At 44.5% G+C, this 17,841-nt stretch overlaps 1 protein-coding gene and 1 pseudogene across 1 annotated transcript; both read left to right on the top strand.

Annotated features, from left to right (window-relative positions):
* Positions 1–5,444: 5,444 nt before the first annotated feature.
* On the top strand, positions 5,445–7,178 carry LOC146445447 (uncharacterized). The gene has a single exon (XM_085049988.1). It carries the CDS (start codon positions 5,550–5,552, stop codon positions 7,176–7,178), a length of 1,629 nt encoding a protein of 542 aa, XP_084906114.1. The 5' UTR covers positions 5,445–5,549.
* A 4,011-nt stretch (positions 7,179–11,189) lies between these two features.
* On the top strand, positions 11,190–13,437 carry LOC146445448 (uncharacterized; annotated as a pseudogene).
* The last annotated feature ends 4,404 nt before the right edge of the window (positions 13,438–17,841 follow it).

The following is a 17,841-nucleotide window of genomic DNA, read 5'->3' on the forward strand; positions in this document are numbered from 1 at the left end:
CAGTCTCTAACAAGTAAGTGTAAAACATGCTGCAAAAACAACCCTGACACAACTAAAAGAATAGTGTTAAGAGTGACCAAGACAGGGCATCTCCCAGGAGATTACTGGCAAATAGATTTTGCTGAAATGCCACGGAGAAAAAGATACAAATATGTATTGGTATTAGTTGATACATTCAGTAGATGGCCTGAAGCTTATCCCTGTCGCACCAATGCAACAAAAGAGGTAGTAAAAGCTTTTCTCAATCATATAATTCCAAAATTTGGGGTTCCCTTGAGAATGTCATCAGATAAGAGACCACATTTTATTGCAACAGTGGTCAAGAAAGTTAGCAAGATCCTGGGACTTACTTGGGACCTGCATACACCATACAGGCCCCAAGCAAGTGGCAAGGTTGAACGTGTGAATGGAACCCTCAAAACCCAGATTAGAAAAATTTGTCAAGAAACATCTATGACATGAGTTCAAGCTTTGCCTATAGCCTTACTGAGGGTCCACATACAACCAAGGCGAAGAGACAACATAAGTCCCTATGAGATTCTATATGGCAGACCATATCAAGTTCCACATATTCCAGGTGAAATTCACATGAGGAGAAAAATTGATTTGCAGAAATACTTAATGGCTTTGAGTTCCACTTTGCAGAAGCTCCAGCGATTCGTTGTCCTGTCCAAGCCTATAAGATTGGACACCCCTGCCCACCCGTTTCAGCCTGGAAACTGGGTCTACGTCAAATGGTGAGACAGTGACCCCTTGCAACCCAAGTGGAAGGGACCATTCCAAGTCTTGCTGATCACCCTCACTGCTGTCAAAGTTGCTGAGAAAAGACCGTGAATCCACTATTCCAGAGTGAAGAAAGCTTCTGCTCCTGAAACTACCGAGAAAACAGAGACTGATACAAATCAAGATGATAGTTAAATTGTTCCTTACATGTATGCTGTTTTTCCAATTGGTAACCATGACTCAGGGCTCAGCCCAGGAGTTGCACAATACTGTGATGCAAAATGTATCCAAAGCTCTTAATATGAGCAATTGCTATATCTGTACTCAATTACCACCTCCAAATGGGAAGAGGAAATAGTCATTAATTGGTATTGCAATAGAAAAAAAACATACAAAAAGGTGGCAACGGATCAGGCCCAACACCACCTTGCTGCCTCCTATACCCCTGAGCGGCCTGATGGAACGTGGGAACTATACACTTCGCTGCGTGCTCATGAATGCTTCAAGAAAGGCCGTTCTTCCACCATATTGTCATAAGACCAACTTTAGAGAAATACTTAACCCAAGATCTGTAACAAAAATGAAGTTGCTGAGATGGAGATTGGCTCTGCCTTTTAGGACGAGAGTGCATTGGATATGTGATGATAAAGCCTGGAAAATTCTACCTGTAAATAGAGACCAGGCCTGTGCCCTCGGGGCTGTAATTCCAAATATAACAATATTTGACCAAATTGAAAAACCACTAAGAGGAAGTAAAGAACTCTTAATCCCCTCATTGAACATCCCACAGTTTTCCATAGTATATTGAGAGCCTTCCTTCCCTCTTATGGGATAGTTAAATTGGAAAAGGCAATCGTGAATATATCGAGTGTTATTGAAAATATTGAAAAACATACTGCTGATGCAAGAAGAAGTCCATGGCCTGTCAAGGGCAATAACACAGTACAGGATAGCTCTCAAATTCTTGCCCGGCGCTCATGAAAGGGTATGCGATATTATCAATGGCAGCTGTTGTTCCTTTGTAGACCAAGATGAGAAAATCAGAGAAGATTTAGAAGAAATTTAGAAGAGAACTCAAATTCTACACGAAGTGAGTTCAAGAAATTACACCTTGAAATTTGACCAAATTTTCCATGCCCTCACTTAATGGTTGCCAGACTGGGCCTGAGTGAAAGAAACATTTATAATTATTGTAATTGTAGTTATTATTTTTGCCATAGCTAGTTGTATAAACCGAAGTTGTAGATAGAGTAGTTTAGAGTAGTTTAGAGACTAAACAAGGTAAAAGCTTGTTAGTCTCCAAAAAGAGAGGAAATGATGCCTGATGGGTTTTTGTATTTTTTATTTTACTTTTATACTCTCTTTATATATATCCTTTATATATAACCTTTTACCCTTCCCCGTTCCTGTACTTTTTACTCCCTGTATCTTAACCCTACATGTCTATCACCCTAGTACTCCTTGCCCTGCTCAGAATCCTTTGGGAAGACGAAACAAACCCACAATCTCAAAAGCATAATAACCTTGAACAGGGCCCCCATCACTGAGACATGTTTTTTGTAAACTAAGTAGCAATCTTTTGCAGGGGGGCAATTTTAATAAGGGGGCAATTACTTCATTTGTTAGACTTCTTATTAGAGACTTTTAGATAGGTATTCTAATCTAGGCTGTCCATAAATTGTATACGGGGGATATCGTCGGGACTTTTGGGGCTTTTTGCTTGCCTTTGGGGCTTGCTTGTTCGTTGGTGCACATCTGGAACCCTATTAAACCAAGGTAAAACCCCTTTCCTATACTGTGTGTCTGCGTCTAAAAATTTTTCTAGCAATTTAAGGCATCAACAGAGGGCAAGGTTAGATGAGATATTAAGAAGAAATTCTTCCCTGTGAGGGTGATGAGGCCCTGGCATAGGTTTCCTGGGGAAGCTGTGGCTGCTTCATGCCTGGAAGTGTTCCAGGACAACTGGATGTGGCTTGAAGCAATGTAGGATAGTGGAAGGGTGTCCCTGCCCATGGCAGGGGGGTGGAATGAGATGATTTTAAGGTCCCTTCCAAAACAAACCATTCTGTGATGCTATGGCTTAGGGTGTTCAGCGCAAGCTGTCACAGATTTGCTAGCTGCTGGGTGCTCAGTTTTGGTTTGATCTTTGTGGCTTCCATTCAGAAAAAAAGGCACTTTTCTAGTCCAGGGGTGCTACTGGGGATGGTCAGCAAATGCAGAGGCTGCCAGCATGGCTCAACTGCAATTTTATAGGTTTGTGAAAGTGTTGCCCAAACCAAGGAAACACAAAACAACCGAAGTTATTTTATGCGGTGCTTTACTGAGGGCCCTGGGGACCTGGGACTCGCGTCCAAAAGTCAGAGCCCCAACCTGCTACAAAATCACTGAGTATATATATGTTTTCTTTCCAAATTGCTTCATCTCAACGAATTTGATTTCTAGACACATCTACCTGATTTATGACTACATTGTGACTTTGTTTTTCGTTAACTGAACATTCTTTATCATCATTAATCTACTACACCCTATTAGATAAGTCACACACTTCACTTAGCAGATTACTTAAATAAACAAACTGTTCTATAGCTACATTCCTTAGACAAGTCTTTCTACCCTCATCAGTATGCTCTATTGATCCTTTTGATCGCTACTGGCAACTTCGCTACACAACACTGTTTACACTCAGGCCTACTGATCCCTCCAAGCCTTAGCATGACTACTACTAAAGTCTTTATTCATGGTTTTGCAACAAGGCCATTCTTAAAATGGGTTCCATTGTCAGACTCGATTCTCTCAGGGGTACCATGTCTCCACAGGACTTGCTTTTCCAGACCCAAGATGGTGTTCCGGGCAGTAGCATGAGGCACAGGGTAGGTCTCTAACCATCCTGTGGTTGCTTCCACCATGGTCAACACGTAGCGCTTTCCTTGGCGGGTTTGGGGAAGTGTGATGTAGTCAACTTGCCATACTTCCCCATACCTGTACTTTGACCATCGTCCACCATACCACAGAGGCTTCACCCGCTTGGCCTGTTTGGTTGCAGCGCAAGTCTCACAGCTGTGGATGACCTGTGAGATGTTGTCCATGGTCAAGTCCACCCCTCGGTCATGAGCCCACCTGTATGTCGCATCTCTCCCTTGATGACCAGAGGCATCATGGGCCCAACGAGCTAGAAATAACTCTCCTTTGTGCTGCCAGTTCAGATCCACCTGTGACACTTTCACCTTGGCAGCTCGGTCCACCTGCTTGTTGTTACGATGCTCTTCATTAGCCCGACTCTTGGGTACATGTGCATCCACGTGTCGAACTTTCACGGTCAGCTTTTCTGCCCGGGTGGCGATGTCCTGCCAAATCTCAGCGGCCCAGATGGGTTTTCCTCTGCGCTGACAGTTAGCCTTTCTCCAGCGATCTAACCATCCCCACAGTGCGTTGGCTACCATCCAGGAGTCAGTGTAGAGATAGAGCCTTGGTCATTTCTCTCGTTCAGCAATATCCAAAGCCAGTTAGATGGCTTTAAGCTCTGCAACCTGGCTCGATCCACCTTGTCCCTCAGTAGCCTGTACAGCTTGTCGTACGTGGCTCCATACTGCAGCTTTCCATTTCCGATCTGCGCCTACAATTCGGCAGGAACCATCGGTGAGGAGGGTGTAAGGGTCGATCCAAGAATCGAGTTCTGTCTCAACATTTCTCATCAGAAATTACAGGTGCAGGACTTATGCAGAGAATGCTGTGTACTTGCCTAAGGCTGGTGCGGAGTGAATGCTTCGTGCCTGCCTAAGGTGGTACAGAACGAAGACTTTGCACCTGCCTGAGCTGATACAGAACAAAGGCCTTGTGCCTGCCAATGCGGGTATGTGACGAAGGCTTTGCACCCGTTGCCCTGACACCCATTGTGAAAAACCTGCCGACCATGCCTCGGACACTCCTCCCTTGACCCTGTCAAGTGGAGTTTGGCATATCTCCACAAGAATTAAGGGGGGGCAAAGGCGGCTGGCAAGGAGGGACCAGGTGTATGGACTAGCATAAAAGACAGCTTTGGAGTGGCTGAACTCTGAAGATCTTCCCCACCGAAAGATCACATCGATCTTTGCAGAGGCCAAGGAACGCCGACTGACCGGGACTCCAGGGACGCCGGACGTCTGTGGACCCGTGGTGGTAGCTATAGCCCCTTTCCTGCCCTTTTCTCCCCATCTTTTCCCAATTTTCTCTCTTTCTCTCTCTATCGCAGGCCGCTTTACAGGCCAAATTAATAAAGTTCCCCCTTGGATTGAAATTTAACTCCCTTGACTTGTTGCATTTTGTGTTTTCCTTTCCTTTTTGCACTCTGAGATCGTAGCTGGTATGAACCATCACGCGTCTGCTTACGAGTGGACCGTGACATAAATTGGCGTCACGGACAGGATCCTGATAGAGGCTGAGGGACAAAACCCCTCGAAACTCATTTTTGAGGACTCTATTGGGATTCCGGCTATCAGGACTTAGAGTGCAAAAAGAAGGGGAGTTAAATTTTTGTTTTAGTGACACCTGAGAAAGGGTAAGAGTGGCCATTGGCAAGTATCTAACTTTCTCAAGTAGATTTGAGCTGTTTTTGTTGTTTTTGAAGTTGTTTTGTTTTAGGATTAAGAATTTGTTTCTCAAGTGAATTTTGAGCTGTTGTTGTTGCATTGTTTTTGGAGTTGTTTTGTTGCAGGATAGATTTTTGAGCTGTTTTTGTTGTTGTTTTGAGGTTGTCTGGTTTCTGAATCAGGATAGAGAGTAATGTTTCTCAAGTGGATTTGAGTTGTTTTTGTTGTTGGTTTTATTTCTGAGTCAGGATAAGGAGAAAGATGTCTGGCAAACAGGAGAAGAGAGATTCTCAGTTGGTGGATGATAAAAATGTATTATTTACATTTTTGGCTAAATATGGTGCTCGACCCTCTCCTATTGGGGAAGATTGGGCTCGAGAGAATTGGAAAAATATGCAGAGTATAGTAGATCGGATTTCTCTGCTACAGAATGAGGCTAAGGTTAAGTTTTTACTACCAGGAAAAAGCAGGACAATAGTCTGTTCTGTTTTGGGTGCCAGCTTGATCGCAGCCATTGAAGACCGTCATAGGCAGCGTAGTAATGAGGAGAAAATCATAGAATCCTTAGAAAACATGATGCATTGTCACCAAGAAATAATCTCCAATCTAGAAAAAGAATTAGAGCGCCAAAAGGAAGAAAACCATTCATTACGGGTTGCTCTTGAAGTTAATCGTATTATGAATACCACTAATTCACAGAACACTAGCTCACAAGACACAGTATCATCAGGATCAATTAACCCAATATATCCACAAAAAGAATTAGAACAGATGAAAAAACTTGATGAAAATCCTCCTGATTTAAGACCCTTAATCAAAACTGAATTTTCTTATCTTAATGATGAAGATACAGACCCCCACATAACCACCAAGGAAACGCCCTATTCTGCCACTGAACTGGCAAAGTTAAAAAAAGAATATGGGCGTCTTACCAAAGAATCTGAAACAGAATATGTGTGGCGTGTGTCTTTAACTGGGGGTGATCAAATACAATTGAGTGAAAAGGAGGCTGAGGGTTACTGGGGCCACGGAGTTTTCTTAACAACAGGTGATCATCGTGCCCCATGGTCTCTAACTCAGCGCGCTGCTTACTGGGCTGGAGGGTTAAATCCTCTGGACAGGGGAGACCCCTTGGCAATAATAGGCACAGCTGACCAATTACTAGAAAGTGTACATAAAGCTGCTTGCCTACAAATGATACATGAGAGAAAATTAATTCCTGGATGTGAATCACCAATGATGTTACCTGTCAACCCTGAAATTATGACTCCTTTAATAAGGGGACTCCCCGAGTCACTCAAAGCCACAGGGATAAGTCTTCAGAGAACCATAGCGTCAATAGGTCCGGTGGAAAGATTGGAAAGTTTTATGCGCAGAGGTGATAATAGCAGAAATACAGGCAGTACTGATCCAGACTCTTACGCTAGTTCCTCTGACTTTTCAACACCAGCCCCGCCAGGTAACAGACCTCACCCTAGACTTAAAGTATGGACATGGGGGGAGGTAGCACAAGAATTAATTGACTACAGTAGAAAATACTGTCTAATAAAGCCTCTAGAAGAGAGATCAAGAGGTATCAGGCAAGTAGGAGTTAAAAAAGCACTGCCCTGCCCCAGCAAAACTATGGATGCTGCCAAGGAACTGCCACAACCTAAACCTGTTTCGGCCCGACTTGATTGGTGGCGTTTAGGGCTTAAAAAAGGAATTCCTAGAGATTTGATGGATGGTTTGCCTTTAGAAAAATTATGCAAATTGGTAACTCAGTGGCGTGTGACAAAACCACCTTCCTCTGTGAAAGAAAGCGCACCCGTCACAGCTTCTGCCCCCCCTTTCACTGAGACTGCAGACAAGACATTAAAACACACTTTTTCCCTAGAACAGGGAAACTAGAATCTCCATTTCCTAATGGTGGGTGGGGAAATGGAGAATGGATTTATATTAGACAGCTCACTAAAACAGAAAAAGGAGATGTGTTAATCACAGCTATTGTGGGTCCCAAACGTGCACCAGTGACCTTTTTAATTGATACAGGTGCACAGATTTCTGCCCTGACTGAGGAAGATGCCAAGAGGTGTGGAGTTTCTCCCTTAAAATGGAATCTATCCGTGCTTAATGCTTTGGGATCAAGGGAGATCATGAATGTCGCCCCGGTAAAGTTAACTCTACCGGGGGAGGAGAGCCCAATTACTATTATAATGGTGATTGGTAACATTCCTTTCAACCTGTTGGGGATAGATGTCCTTAAGGGGAGACAGTGGGAAGATACAGAAGGATTACTCTGGTCTTTTGGAATACCACAACTTCACATCAGATTGTTGCAAGAAGCTCCACCACTACCGTTTAGCAAGATCACTAATGTCAAACAGTATCCCCTTCCTTTGGGAGCCAAGGAAGGTATAAAACCAGTAATACAAGAAATGAAATAACAGGGAGTTGTGATAAATATACATTCTCCTTACAACTCCCCAGTGTGGCCAGTAAAAAAGCCTAACGGGAAGTGGCGACTTACAGTTGATTTCCGAAGGCTAAATGCCAACACTGATCCTCTGACTGCTGCAGTCCCAAATTTAGCAGAACTGGTTACATCTATTCAAGAACAGGCTCATCCAATCATGGCAACCATAGATGTCAAGGACATGTTTTTTATGGTACCATTGCGACCAGAAGATAGGGATCGTTTTGCTTTTACTTGGGAAGGGCAGCAATATACTTTCACCCGACTCCCCCAGGGGTATAAACATTCCCCTACATTGGCACATCATGCTTTAGCCTCGGAGCTGGAGCAAATCCCAAAACCCGAAGACATTGCTGTCTATCAATACATCGATGATGTATTAGTAGGGGGAGATAAAATAGAGAGGGTGGAGGAAACTCAACAGAATATAATTTCCCATCTAAAAAATCTGGGATTACAAATTCCCCCAGAGAAAGTCCAAAAACCCTCCCAAGAAGTAAAATTTCTGGGCATATGGTGGAAAGGAGGAATGACCTGTATCCCACCTGACACTCTCACCTCCTTAGATCAAATTAAAATGCCTCGGTCTAAAAAGGAGCTTCAACATGCTTTAGGTCTTTTAGTATTTTGGAGAAAACACATCTCAGACTTTTCCATTGTGGCTAGACCCCTTTATGATTTACTCAGGAAGGGTGCCAAGTGGGAATGGACTTCTGTCCAAGATGAAGCACTACAACTGCTGATTTTTGAAGCTACTGCACACCAAGCCTTGGGACCTATCCATCCTACAGACCCTTTTCAGGTAGAGTGGGGTTTTTCCTTATCAGGGTTGTCAGTACATTTATGGCAACGGGGTCCCGAAGGTCCAACTCGACCTGTAGGATTTTATTCTCGTAGTTTTAAGGATGCTGAGAAAAGGTATACTGTTTGGGAGAAAGGTTTGTTTGTGGTAAGCCTGGCTTTCATTGAAGTAGAGAAAATAGCACGTAATCAACCAATTGTGCTAAGAGGCCCCTTCAAAGTAATAAGAGCAATCACTGCTGGAACTCCTCCCCCTGAAGGAGTTGCACAGAAAGCCTCCGTACGAAAATGGTATGCACAGATTGAGCATTATTGCAATGTGTTTTCTGTGACAGAAGGAGCCCCCAAGAACCTTTCTATCCAAGAAACAGAGAATCTGGACATCAGCCAAGACAAACCTGCCTCAGTCATCCGGGTGGCCCCTCCTTTTTCCCAAGACCAAACAGTAAATGCTTGGTTTACCGATGCTTCTGCTAAAAGAGAAGGGAAAGTGTGGAAATATAGAGCAGTTGCCCTTCACACTTCCTCTGATGAACAGATTATCACCGAAGGAATGGGTAGTGCTCAAGTAGGTGAACTAATTGCAGTATGGAGTGTTTTCCAACGAGAAGCCCAAAACCCTTCTCCTGTTTATATCTATACAGACTCATATGCTGTGTTTAAAGGATGTACTGAATGGCTTCCCTTCTGGGAACAAAATGAATGGGAGGTAAACAGAGTACCAGTGTGGCAAAAGGAAAAGTGGCAAGAGATTCTGAGAATTGCTAGCCAAGGCAACTTTGCTGTAGGCTGGGTTGCTTCACATCAGATAGATGGGAGTACTGCAGGAGAGTGGAATAACAAAGCTGATGAACTGGCTAGACTTGCTCCTATAAAAGAAGAACAAACCTCTGAGGATTGGGAGCGCTTGCTTGAGTGGCTGCATGTTAAGCGTAAGCACACCGGTACCAAAGACTTGTATCGAGAAGCCCTCGCTCGTGGCTGGCCAGTTACCAGAGAGATGTGCAAAACCTGTATATCAGCCTGTGAGCAATGTCGATCACGACTCGAAAGACATCCCCTAGAGGATGATCCTTTGCATTTGAGAAAAGGTAAAGGCTTATGGGATGCTTGGCAGGTGGATTATATAGGTCCCTTTAAAAGATCAGGAGGAAAACACGTTGTGCTAGTCGGTGTTGAAATTACATCAGGTTTAGTCCAAGCTGAAGCTTTTAAAAGGGCCACAGGAGACAACACAGTGAAAGCACTGAAAGAATGGTTTGGAACTTTTCCAAAACCCCAGGAAATACAGTCTGATAATGGCTCTCACTTCTCTGCCAAGGTGGTGCAAGAATGGGCAAAGACTGAAGGAATTAAGTGGGTTTTCCATACCCCCTACTACCCCCAAGCTAATGGAATAGTAGAAAGGACCAATGGTCTTCTAAAACGACTCCTGAAACCCCATGAGGGGAATTGGGATGTCCGATTGTGGGAAGCTGTCAAAGGTGTAAATGATCGTTGGGGGGTAAATGGATGTCCAAAGATCACTGCTTTTTGCCCAAAAGCTCCTACTCTAACTCCATCTGTGAAAGAACCTGATGATTCTAAAGAATCATCCTATTTCTCAGGTCAGCCAGTTCTGGTGGAACTCCCTACAGTGGGAAGTGTACCATTGGTACTAAAGACCCCTTTAAATAAACATGTATGGATAGCCACCAATGCCCTGGGAAAGGAACTTAAAATTAATACCCGCTGGATTATTCCATCATTTTAATTCCTTTTTGCCTAAAAAAGGCAAGTTTTCTATTCTCTGTTTTTGCAGGAGAACCCCGTGGGACTTCAAGAACTCCTACAGAAGAAATATGAATAAAAAATTGAAGACTCAAATCTGAAAATGACCTACAAAATTTTGATTAGGTTGCTTCTTCTTTTCTGCATTACACCTTTTACCTGTAACCAAGATAATAATGAATGGCCTTGGTCTCAAGCTTTTGTGGGATATTCTAGCTCTTTCGGGAACTATCCTAAAAACAGACATCCAAATTTGGCTGTAGTTGTAATACATGATGACGAAATTTACCATTCATCCGAGTGGGGTTGGGATAAGAACGAGTGGATTAGAACCCTACCTGGTTTTATTGATGAAAAAATTCAAGTGGGATGCAGAAAAGTAGAATCTGGTTTTCAAAATGAAAAAGCCTCTTATATTTCAGCTCGTGGTTATTTTTCAGATTTCAATATGACATCCAAAATTCACCCTGGCATTTCAAAAGAAATATGTCCTACTAGAGATTGGAAATGTTCTAAACAAGATGCTTTTTCCTTGTGTTGCCGCCAGAAATTTACAGACAAATATACTCCTGTAGACCCGAGTAATATTAATGTAGAAATTATCAAATCCTGTCAGGTAGAGCAAGGTGATTGCTGGTTCAATTTTACTATGGTTAATTCTCTCTATGTGGTGTGCGAGTGGGTTTTTGACCCAAAGAAACCACCATTATCGGGTTTAAACCAGAAGTTCAAAATAAATGCTGTGACTAAACCAAACCTAGTGGCAATACTCACACACCAAAATAAGGACATTTCCCTTGATTTAAACAATAAGGAAACACCCTTTTTTGTCATTACTCAGGGTGATGATATCTATGTAAGATGTCGATTAATGGCTGAATCCCTCACCGAACCAGTAAACAGCTATGGTATTGGACCACATGGCTCTATCCTATCATGCAGAACTCAAAATCTGGACTGTTGGTTAAATTTCACTGAAGTAAAATTTTTCCATAAGGTTATGTGTGGAAAAAATGACACCAAATATTGGGGAGAATTAATAATAGAAGTTTCAAAGCCTACGATTCCTCCAAAATTAACACTTCAACCAAAAATCTATGAAGTTGGACCCTTTGTGATTGGAAACACTGGCCAACAACAAATGATATTTAAACCAGAATGGTCTCTAAAAAAGGTTGAATTACTAATGCAAAATAATATCTCAGAAATTCAACCTGCCTGTTCTCCTTTTTTGCGCACCTCTTATGAGGGATGGACCACCTGGCTACGTAGATCTTTTCGGAGATGAGCATCAAGAGACCTGACTGGTATTTTGGGAACTGGATTGGGGGTTCTAAATAGCATTGATTCAGAGGTGTTATTGAACAAATTGGCTACTACAACCTTCGATCTGACAAAAATGCAACAGCCTTTACAATCTTCCCTTTTGGCTTTGGGAACACATCAGTGGCTACTGTCCAATGTGTTACCGAAATGGGAGAAAATAAACATAAAAGATCATGAACTGATTCTAGACACACTCGGTGTGGCCCAAAGTAATATTTCTTTGGCTCTCAGTTGCATTCAAGCTCAATTGTGGATGCAATCAGTGGCCGCATCTATTATAAGAGAAGGAGAAGAAGGTATTTTTCCTGCAGAAATCCGTAAAATAGTTTGGGATAGTGCCAACAATTTTGAAAGGAACCTCCAATCATGGTGGAAGTTAGTAAATTTTACCTATGATCCTGTTAGTAACACTGCTACAGCTTATGTGTTGACTATTCACAATACTTCAGTATCTATGATTTATCCTGTTTTTGCATTAGGCTTGAATCACAATGGGACTATACTCTATCCTTTCGAGCACAGAGCATGGGCCCAAAAGGTGAATGATAAATGGCAAACAATAGATTTGGAATCCTGCATTGTGCGGGAACAACTAGGAATTATCTGTGAAAGTAACACCATCAGAACACAAGATTTTTGTTTAGACACTGACCAAAAGGTTTGCCATTTTGAAATTCGTCCTGAAATTAACCCTGAAACCGTAATCATTTACATTGGCAAGGGTTGTGCATGCTTAAGAACTGTTTGTAGTAATATCACAGTAGGAAATGTAGTAGCTTATACCAATAATCATACGAATTTTTGTGTTTGTAATTTTACTGAAATCATGGGGTGTGACTTCTCTTACTCAGCTCCAGTCACTTCCCACCAAATTCTGAAATCTAACTTCACATTGATTCATGAGCTAATGCCTGTATCTATTGGAATGAACATAACTCATACAAAAGAATTGCTGCAGCATAGAGATTATATTCAAATATTAGAGGAGATCAAGAAAAATGGACAAAAAACTCTAATAACAGTTCACCATAACGTAGACAAATTACAAAAGGTCATGAAGAGGGTGAAAAGGGATGGAGAACATAATTGGTGGGACACACTTTTTGGGTGGTCACCTACTGCCACAGGCATTCTGAACAAGCTGTGTCACCCAATCGTCGTTCTCCTGATCCTTTCCCTAATCAGTATCATCCTGTCTGTAATTTTGTACATACTTAATTGGCGAATGATCAAGCAAATGAAACTTTTGTCATCCACATTTAATACACGCAAGCCCTTGAGTGTTATATCCAGTATTGACATACCAAAATCTTTTGATATTGAGCAAGCTGCATGGCAAAAGGTTATGTGAAAATTTCCTTCCTTTCTTGTTTCCCTTCCTACCCTTCTCTCCCCTTCCCCCATCCTTAGTGTTACCACCATGTGGTCCCGAAGACACCTCATCACAAAGAAAGACAACTCACCCAGAAGACGACTCATCATGAAGAAGACAACTGGTCCTGAAGATAAATGTTGAGCCACCGGGTGGTGTAAGGGTCGATCCAAGAATCGAGTTCTGTCTCAACATTTCTCATCAGAAATTACAGGTGCAGGACTTATGCAGAGAATGCTGTGTACTTGCCTAAGGCTGGTGCGGAGCGAATGCTTCGTGCCTGCCTAAGGTGGTACAGAACGAAGACTTTGCACCTGCCTGAGCTGATACAGAACAAAGGCCTTGTGCCTGCCAATGCAGGTATGTGACGAAGGCTTTGCACCCGTTGCCCTGACACCCATTGTGAAAAACCTGCCGACCATGCCTCGGACACTCCTCCCCTGACCCTGCCAAGTGGAGATTGGCAAATCTCCACGAGAATTAAGGGGGGGCAAAGGCGGCTGGCAAGGAGGGACCAGGTGTATGGACTAGCATAAAAGACAGCTTTGGAGTGGCTGAACTCCGAAGATCTTCCCCACCGAAAGATCACATCGATCTTTGCAGAGGCCAAGGAACGCCGACTGACCGGGACTCCAGGGACGCCGGACGTCTGTGGACCCGTGGTGGTAGCTATAGCCCCTTTCCTTCCCTTTCCTCCCCATCTTTTCCCAATTTTCTCTCTCTCTCTCTCTATCGCAGGCCGCTTTACAGGCCAAATTAATAAAGTTCCCCCTTGGATTGAAATTTAACTCCCTTGACTTGTTGCATTTTGTGTTTTCCTTTCCTTTTTGCACTCTGAGATCGTAGCTGGTATGAACCATCACGCGTCTGCTTACGAGTGGACCATGACAGAGGGCATAGGGTCTTTCACTCTCCGGCAGCTCGTTATACGGGGGTGCTTCCTCGGCACATGCTACTTGCTCCTCTGCTTCTTCTGGAGATAATTTAAAAGTCTCACCTTCAGGCCAGTTTGTTATAATTTCCAGAATCCCAGGGCGATTTGGGTTTCCAATACGGGCGCGCTGTGTGATGAGGGCAATCCATTTGCTCCACGTGGCATCAGTGGCATGGTGGGTAGAGGGAACCCTTCCCTTAAACATCCACCCCAGCACTGGCAGTCGGGGTGCAAGGAGAAGTTGTGTTTCTGTGCCGATCACCTCTGAGGCGGCTTGGACTCCTTCGTAGGTTGCCAAGATTTCTTTCTCGGTGGGAGTGTAGTTGACTTCAGACCCTCTGTAACTTCGACTCCAGAATCCCAGTGGTCGGCCTCGGGTCTCACCAGGCACCTTCTGCCAAAGGCTCCAGGACAGACCATGGCTCCCGGCTGCAGAGTAAAGCACATTCTTTACCTCTGGTCCTGTCCTGACTGGGCCAAGGGCTACCGCATGAGCGATCTCCTGTTTGATCTGGGTGAAGGCTTGCTGCTGTTCAGGGCCCCAGTGGAAATCGTTCTTCTTGCAGGTTATGAGGTAGAGAGGACTCACGATCTGGCTGTACTCAGGGATGTGCATTCTCCAAAAGCCTATGGCGCCTAGGAAAGCTTGCGTCTCCTTCTTGTTGGTTGGTGGAGACATCGTGGTGATCTTATTGATGACCTCAGAAGGAATCTGACGCCATCCATCTTGCCACTTTACTCCCAGGAACTGGATCTCTTGGGCAGGTCCCTTGACTTTACTCTTCTTGATGGCGAAACCGGCTTCCAGGAGAATTCTGATGATTTTCTCTCCTTTCCCAAATACTTCCGTTGCTGTGTCCCCCCACACAATGATGTCATCAATATACTGCAAATGTTCTGGAGCCTCACCCTTTTCCAGTGCAGCCTGGATCAGTCCATGGCAGATGGTGGGACTGTGCTTCCACCCCTGGGGCAGTCGGTTCCACGTGTACTGCACACCCCTCCAGGTAAAAGCAAACTGAGGCCTGCACTCTGCTGCCAGAGGAATGGAGAAAAAGGCATTGGCAATATCAGTGGTCGCATACCACTTTGCTGCCTTGGATTCCAACTCATACTGAAGTTCTGACATGTCCGGTACAGCAGCACTCAGTGGTGGTGTGACTTCATTCAGGCCACGGTAATCCACCGTCAGTCTCCATTCTTCACTGGACTTACGCACTGGCCATATAGGGCTGTTAAAGGGTGAGTGAGCCTTGCTGACCACCCCTTGGCTCTCCAGTTCCCGAATCATCTTATGGATGGGGGCCACAGAGTCTCTGTCAGTGCGGTATTGCCGGCGGTGCACTGTTGCTGTAGCGATTGGTACCCGCTGTTCTTCAATTCTCAGTAGTCCTACAGTAGATGGGTTGTCTGAGAGACCAGGCAGGGTATTCAGTTGTCTTATGTCTTCTGTCTCTACGGCTGCCATCCCAAAAGCCTAGCGATGTCCCTTCAGGTCCTTGAAATATCCACTCCTGCGATAGTCTATGCCGAGGATGCATGGGGCGTCTGGACCAGTCACAATGGGGTGTTTCTGCCACTCGTTCCCAGTTAAACTCACTTCAGCTTCCAGTACAGTCAGCTGCTGGGATCTTCCTGTCACCCCAGAAATAGAAATGGATTCAAGTCCCCACATACCTGGATGGCATCAGGGTGCATTGAGTGCCGGTATCAACCAAAGCCGTGTATCTTTGTGGGTCAGATGTGCCAGGCCATCGGATCCACACAGTCCAATAGATCCGGTTATCCCTTTCCTCTACCTGGCTAGAGGCAGGGCTCCTCTAATCCTGTTTTTGGTGCATGATGCTCTCCTCCTGTAAATGTGCTCCTGAGGTCCCTTCAAGAGGATCACTCATATTGTCATTTCCATTCTGTCTGGGGTTCTGTCCACAAGAGACTGGGGCAGTGTTGTACCTAGATGAGCCTCCTGAAGTGGATGTTTCTGTTTTCAATTCGCGTACCTGGGCTGCTAAGGAGGAGGTGGGTTTCCTATCCCACTTCCTCATGTCTTCCCCATGCTCCTGTAGGAAAAACCAGAGGTCACATCGCGGAGTTTGTCTTCTTTCCCTGGCTGGGGGACGTCTGCTCCTGATGGCAGAGACTCTGGTTGGTTTCGGTGTGGCATGGAAAAATCCTTCTTTGAACTCTTTCCTTAGTTTCTGGTGGCTCTCTTCAATCAAGCTCCAGACTTGCGTGGCCAGGTTTGTTTCCACCGATGAGACACGGGTGCGTAGTGGAGCGGTGACAGTGTCCTCATAAATTCTCAGTTTATTTGTTAACACGCCCACCTTGTCTTCGCCTTCCCTCCACTGCAGTGTCGCTAGGTAACGAGAGTGTATCTCTGGTCCGAGCTGCGCGAATCTTAGCCACATTTGTGAAGTGCACTGGACATTATCTGGGCTCTTGAGGAATCTCTCGTTTTCCGAGAAAATGATCTCTAGCACGGCCAATTCCTGCAGGCATCGGATACCTTGTTCTATTGTGTTCCATTTTCTCTGGTGCATCTGGAGGTCTTCTTTGCAGAGATATCTGTCCCATACACTCACCAGCAATCGCCGCCAGAGGCTGAGAGTTTCCTGGGTTTTCCCAATCCCCTGGTCAATGACCACATCCTGGGACAGGGATCCCAGTTGCCTGGCCTCACTTCCGTCCAGAATGGTGTCATTAGCTGCGGCGTCCCAGATGCGGAGCAGCCAGGTCAAGATGGACTCGTTCGCCTGCCAGGTGAATTCCCTCCGTAGGTCCCACAGCTCCCCCAGGGACAGAGAGCGAGTGATGATCTCTGGCTCTGTCTCTTCTGCTTGGTGAGATGGTCCTGCCGCATCCTCATCGGTCGCTATGCGGACTGATTTGCTCTTTGATTTCTTTTTCTGGACGGGGGCAACCACTACTGGCTTTGGCTGTTCTGATTCAGCAATGGTCTGTGTTGAGACATTGACTGCTCGTTTGGTTCCTTTCCTCTTGGTGGCAGTTTGCGTGGACGTGGTGCCTGCTGACTTGTTTCTTTTCTCCTCCTCTTCGAGAAGACACTGTACAACACCAAGTATTGTTCTGTTTCTCAGCATGAGGTACACGGTGCTGGTCAAAGAGAACAGAACTGACAAAAACATTATGCCATCCCTAGCATCCAGATGTTGCCCGAACCGAGGAAACACAAAACAACCGAAGTTATTTTATGCGGTGCTTTATTGAGGGCCCTGGGAGCCTGCAGACTAGCGTCCAAAGTCAGAGCCCCAAACTTTGACAAAATCACTGAGTATATATATACATTTCTTTCCAAATTGCTTCATCACAACAAATTTAGTCTCTAGACATATCTACCTGATTTATGATTACATTGTGACTTTGTTTTCGTTAACTGAACATTCTTTACCATCATAAATTTATTACACCCTATTAGATAAGTCACACACTCTACTAAGCAGATCACCTAAATCTTTTTAGATAAACAAACTGTTCTATAGCTACGCATTCCTTAGATAAGTCTTTCTACCTCCTCAGTATGCTCTACTAATCCTTTTGATCGCTACTGGCAACTTTGCTTCACAACACTGTTTGTACTCAGGCCTACTGATTTTTCCAAACCTTAGCATAACTACTACTAAAGTCTTTATACATGGTTTTGCAACACAGAGAGAACTCAATGTTGTCAAAGATGGCTGTGCCTGGCCTGAAATGCTGGAAGAAATTGCTCTCTCCTCCTAGCCCCAGAGGGTGGGTGCGATTGCTGAGAAGGTCCCAGACGAAGCAGCTCAGGTTAGGCCAGGCAGACAAAGTCAAGTATATATAACGAATGGTGTTCATTGCCTCACAGGTAACCATGCCATAGGCATAATAAACCAATAGAGCAATTCTC

This window comes from Lichenostomus cassidix, chromosome 1, assembly GCF_008360975.1.
Source record: "Lichenostomus cassidix isolate B80296 chromosome 1, HeHo_3.0, whole genome shotgun sequence".
Classification (NCBI taxonomy): domain Eukaryota; kingdom Metazoa; phylum Chordata; class Aves; order Passeriformes; family Meliphagidae; genus Lichenostomus; species Lichenostomus cassidix.